The 5,944-nt window shown below is 41.7% G+C and overlaps 1 protein-coding gene across 5 annotated transcripts in view; it reads right to left on the minus strand.

Annotated features, from left to right (window-relative positions):
* Positions 1-222: 222 nt before the first annotated feature.
* Positions 223-5,944, minus strand: part of LOC122541117 (C-X-C chemokine receptor type 5) — a 25,583-nt gene continuing 19,861 nt past the window's right edge. The window contains exons 2-3 of one of the 5 annotated variants that reach the window (XM_043677705.1): positions 4,004-4,018; positions 223-1,742 (exon numbers count right to left, since the gene is read on the minus strand). In XM_043677705.1, coding sequence (XP_043533640.1) covers positions 684-1,742; positions 4,004-4,018 — 1,074 coding nt within the window. In that variant the 3' untranslated portion in view covers positions 223-683. The other 4 variants (XM_043677708.1, XM_043677710.1, XM_043677709.1 and 1 more) reach the window with 4 other exon arrangements.

Consider the following 5,944-nt stretch of genomic DNA (forward strand, 5'->3'; position numbering starts at 1 on the left):
CACTATATTCAATCAAAATACACCATCCCATTCTTTTCTTTAACCCAAGTTCATTCGTCTATTCTCAAGTGGGGAGGGAATATCTTATGAAGAGAGTTGAGTAGGTTGGGCCCATACTCAATGGATTATAGAAGAATGAGAGGCAACCTTCTTGAGAGTCTAGGACCAAAGGGCATAATCTCAGAATAACATGTCACATATTTCAGACAGAAATGAAGAGAAATTTTGTCTCTCAGAGGTTGTGAATTTGTGAAATTCTTTGCCACAGGCAAGGGTTAATAAGTATATTTAAAGCTGAGGCAGACATATTTTTAATCGGTGAAGGGATTAAGGATTATGGGGAAAAGGCAGTATGGTGCTGTTGAGTTCAGCCATGATCTCTGTGAATGGTGGAACAGACTCAATGGGCTGAATGGTCTACTTTTGTTCCTATGTCTTTTTGTCTTATTTATTTTGAAATTATACAATTGGACACCCAATTTGTCTCTGACATCTTTCCCAGGAGGGGTTTTATGATGCAGTGATACAAGCCCTAGCATTCAGCCAGAAGGTACCAGTCAAGCCTACCCTGGAGTGTGTCGTAACAGGTTGATTTATAAAAAAAAGTAACATCTTCCACCTCAATTTATTAATCCTACCATTTTGCAGTTCCTGTCAATCTCTGACTGGAACAACTGCCATTTTTAAACATTAGACCAAGAGGTGGTATTGTCAGAGACAGATGGATTCCCATTCTTCCCAGCACGTTTCAGATGGAAGTGACTGTCCATGGTGGCTTGACTAATACAGCCAATCTCTCTCAGAAGTTTCAAAATGTCATTTCTGAATTTGACACCAATAAACACATAGAGGATTGGGTTGAGACAGCTGTGACTGAAGCCGACACTCTCTGACAGAACAATGGCAAAAGCCAGTTTTCTGTAGAACTCACAGTCAGCAATAAACACATCCAGTGATCGCAGTGTCTTGATGATAATTGCCACATTGTAAGGAGACCAGCAGATGAAAAACATGACAGTGACTGTCAGCACCATCTTGACGGCCTTATGCCTCTCAAAGTTCTGGGTCTTGCACAGAGTTTGAATCACTTTGGTGTAACAGTAACACATGACAACAAGTGGCAAGGAAAAGCCAATACCATGGTACAGGATTTGCTCGGCCAAGAGCCAGTCATTCGCCCTAATGTCATCTGATGGGTAGGTGCATTTGGAAATGTTCTCTGGCAACTTTGTCTCAACTTTTAAGAAGACAAGAGTTGGAATTTGAAGGAGGAATCCTATGGCCCAGACAGCTGAGCAGACCAGGTGCACATACCGGGCTTTGCGTTTTTTGTAGGTTTGGACCGCATAGACAATTGCCAGGTACCGGTCAAAGCTGATGCACCCTAAAAGCAGACTGTTGCAGAAGAAGTTGAGCTTGTGAAGGGAACCTATCGCTTTACAAAGGAAAGTTTTGAAGCGCCATCCCAAAATATTTTCCATAGCAATGAAAGGAAGGCCCAGGACAAGGAGAAGATCAGCCATTGCCAGGTGCAGCAAGTAGTTGTCAGTCGGAGTCCGGAAGTGCCTGTAACGTAACAGGATCAGCAACACCAAGCCATTGCCAATGGTCCCGAACAAGAAAACTAAGAAATAAAGCAAGGGGACAAGAACTTTCCGGAAATACTTGGGGGTTTCATCTTCTTCAGGGCAGTACGTTTCTTCATATACCATGTCCTCTGTAAAATTTTCATACAAGTATTCCTGAAATCAGAAAGAATAAAAATCGCAACACTGAACTGAAAATGGTTTAAAAAAATTTAATTTGCAATCATGTCTACCTTATTCTTTCTACAAATTCCTGTCTTGATTGCTACCAAGTGAGCAGCTCTTATTTACAGCTCTGACCTTAGACTTTTTAAAAAATTTAACCTATTTTTCTTACCAACATTTTTGGAGATGTTATCACACACCTGTGGAGTAGGTAGGATGTGAACCTGGGCCTTCTTATCCAGGGGTATGGACACTACCACTGTGTCACATGATGGTCCTAAAAATGTTATTGCACAACTCGAGCATGTGGTTCTTGAACCTGTGTTATGAAGATGTGGGTGCACTGTACCTTTTAGAAAGTTAAAAGCTAGCAGAACTACCTGACACTCCAAGTGTTCTGAATAAGATACAATGTAACCTTTTGGTCTAGCAGCTAGTGTAGCTGGTTGCCTGGAGACAAAAAAAAAGCAAATTTGATTTAGGCCAATCCATTTAAATTATCTTCCAAAAAATACCAAACTCCAATTAAGTTTGAATTTAGTATATTGACAATATTAAAAGCTAATGACACAATCCGATGCTTTAGGGGTATAAGACTGGGGCAAATTGAACAGTTGGAGAACTGCTAAGCCACCAACACATACAAGCTGCCCAGAGAATAGCTCTCTTAAAGGTATCTTTAATGATCAGTGACCTGTGAAACAGAATCCCTAAGAAGAAGAAAAGAAGACAGAGGAAGATATAAAGAGAAGATTCGACAGCTGGCTGGTTTTGAAATTTGAAATTTTTGGTAAATCTTAATTGGGGGTTTTATCGGGCCAGTATTATAGAAGGGAAAGGAGGAGATAGGTGTGGGAAAAGATCTGCCACCCTACCAACCCACAATAGGCCCACAAAAGCAAAATTGGCCAACGGTATCAAAAAACACGCAGAATGCACACTCAAACTTACAAGCCAAATCAGACAGCCCTTCCAGACAAGGGAACACACTTCAAGCTCACTAACAATGACAGAGCACTGCAGATATCTCAAAGCCCCAAGGGCAGTTTTGCAACCCAGCAATACCAAAGCCGCACAAAGCGCAGGTCAGACAGAGAGGCACCAGCAAGGACATGCTCCAGGCATAGGACAATGGAAGCACCTCACCACTTCAGAGGAGACATTAACACCTACCTGTGAAGAGGAATGGAACCTTCGATATTGTCAGGATGTTGCATTGTGTGAAGGAACAGGACATTCATCTGATAACTGTTATCCAATTAGCATCCTTGTAACGAGATTACTCCATTTCCAGATACATTGTATTTTCCCCATTTCTTAATCAGCCTTATTGTGCAGCATTATTATAAAAAACTGGTCTCATCCTCAGTTCTGGGAAGAGAAATTCTGATCTACCTGTACAGACTGTCAGTTCTGTGTCAGCCTCGTCTGTTTCTCTTCCAGCGATATCGCTTGCAATGAAGTGTTTGTCAATTTCACATCGAGATGTGCTTTGTGATCCCTAACCTATTGGGCAAATTTTTCTGACAATAGGTGAGACAAAGGAGTTGTAAATAGTGTTAGTTAATTATTCTCTGTTATATTTTAAGAAATAAAGTTGTTAATTTTTACTTTAAATAGTTATTGGCCTCTTGAATTTTCACAGATTACTGTACAAGATAAATCTTTTCTGTGTTGCTAAGGGATTTACCCAGTGTCATAACACCTGGGTCTCCTGGGCTGCAAGTAAGGACACTATCACTACATCACAAGAGCCCCTAGACACAGCTCTGAGATTGGGTCCTTGTCACTTTTACCTTAAGAAGAGGGCAAGTCAGCATCATCTTCTGATAAAATCTGCAACTATATGGGGATTGGTTCAGGACAATGTCAGTGCACTCAAAATCCATATGTTTACTATATTGATCAGAAAGCCTGGTCCTCCAATCACCAACCAAACACTTCAATCTCTAATATTATCATTTTTTTACATCTTTCAATGTAATTGATGAGCAAGACATTTCTTGGGGATGAAGCTCTAATTATTTCATGGGGGAGGGGGAGAACTTTACAATTTCAAGTTGGCATGCTGAGAAATAAGAGCAGACCATTCCCCCTTGAGCCTATTTCACCATTCAGTACAATCAATGGATAACCTGTGCCATTGATCACATGCCCAATATACCTCACTTTGAAACCAGAACTCTCAAAACCTGGATAAATCTATCAACACCAAACAAATATTGTTAAAACAAAATGCTGGAAATACTCACCCAATCAGAGAATTGCTGTGAAGAGAGAAACAGAGTTAATATTTCAGTTCCACTAATTTACATCACATCTATCAATATCAGTTTTGAAATTTTCAATAGACCCTCCTGATTCTCAACAGCTTATTGAGGGAGAGAGATCCAGATTCCCACTATCCCCTGTTTGAACAGTTACCTCCTGACATGGTCCCTGATCTGCCTGGATCTAATTTGAGGTTCTATCTCCTTTTCTGAACTCCCTACCAGAGGAAATAGTTTCTCTCTATCTACACATTAAGACACATTAAGAGTGTGCTATAAATCAAGGTCCACTATTACATGAGCTGTACTGAACTTATAAATGTTCCATTTAATCACCAAAATGGTCAGCTCGTTTCTCTTTATTATGTTAACTGGAACAAGAGACACTTTCAGAGTTTCTTCAGGAAACACGAAAATAACACATTTATTAAAGACAAGATCAATGATCAAATAAGATCCTGTGTAAGATTAAACTTTATCACCCTCATCCCAAACACACACACACCCATTAATATTAAGACAGAACAAAAGGAAACAGCTCTGCAGAGTGATTATGAGTGGGACAAAATAAGCAAAAAAGTCAAATGCAGAGATAGAATGGGTTGACCTCCCATAGTTCCTGTGATTTCCCGTCAATGAGATCCTATCCCGCCTCAGGCAAATGTCTGTGTGGAGTTTGCACATTCTCCCCGTGTCTGCGTGGGTTTCCTCCGGGTGCTCCAGTTTCCTCCCACAGTCCAAAAATATGCCGGTTAGGTGAATTGGCCATGCTAAATTGCCCCTATTGTTAGGTGAAGGGGTAAATGTAGGGGAATGGGTCTGGGTGAGTTGCTCTTCGGAGGGTCGGTGGGGACTTGTTGGGCCAAAGGGCCTGTTTCCATGCTGTAAGTAATCTAATTTAATCTAATTTCTATTGGTCATAGAGTGATGGATGATCTTCAAACCAGATTTCAGATTCAGCTAGAAAATAGTTAGGGGCGCTAATACATGAAACTTACAGGACTCAGAAACACTTCACTGAGGGAGAGAGCATGCAAAAATGCCAATCTTTCCTTGGCAAGATTTTGGTAAGGCAAGCCAGGGCTGGACTTACACTGTTAATGGTAGGGCCCTGGGGAATGTTGCTGAACAAAGAGATCTCGGGGCGCAGGTACATAGTTCCTTGAAAGTGGAGTCGCAGGTAGACAGGGTGGTGAAGAAGGCGTTTGGCATGCTTGCCTTCATTGGTCTTCTAGAATATTCTAGGAGTATAGGAGATGGGACATCATGTTATGGTTGTGCAGGACATTGGTAAGGCCGATTTTAGAACTGTAATTCTGGTATACAATTCTGATTGCCCTTCTATAGGAAGGATGTTGTTAAACTTCTCATTGAATCTCACAGAATCCCTACAGTGTGGAAACAGGTCATTTGGCCCAACAAGTCTACACCGATCCTCTGAAGAGCAACCCACCCAGAACCATTCCTCTGCCCTATTACGCTACAATTCCCCTGATTAATGCATCTAACCTACACATCCCTGAACACTATGGGCAATTTAGCCTGGCCAATTCACCGAACCTGCATATCTTTGGACTGTTGGAGGAAACCAGAACACCCAGGGGAAACCCACGCAGACACAGGGAGAATGTACAAACTCCACACAGACAATCACCCGAGGCTGGAATCGAAACTGGGTCCCTGGTGCTGTGAGGCAGCATTGCTAACTACTGAGCCACCATACTGCCCTTATGAAACTTTATGAACGTAAATAAAGAGCTGAAAATGTGTTGCTGGAAAAGCGCAGCAGGTCAGGCAGCATCCAAGGAACAGGAGAATTGACGTTTCGGGCATAAGCCCTTCTTCAGGAATGAGGAAAGTGTGTCCAGCAGGCTAAGATAAAAGTTAGGGAGGAGGGACTTGGGGGAGGGGCTTTGGAAATGC

Source organism: Chiloscyllium plagiosum, chromosome 36, assembly GCF_004010195.1.
Source record: "Chiloscyllium plagiosum isolate BGI_BamShark_2017 chromosome 36, ASM401019v2, whole genome shotgun sequence".
NCBI classification, from domain to species: domain Eukaryota; kingdom Metazoa; phylum Chordata; class Chondrichthyes; order Orectolobiformes; family Hemiscylliidae; genus Chiloscyllium; species Chiloscyllium plagiosum.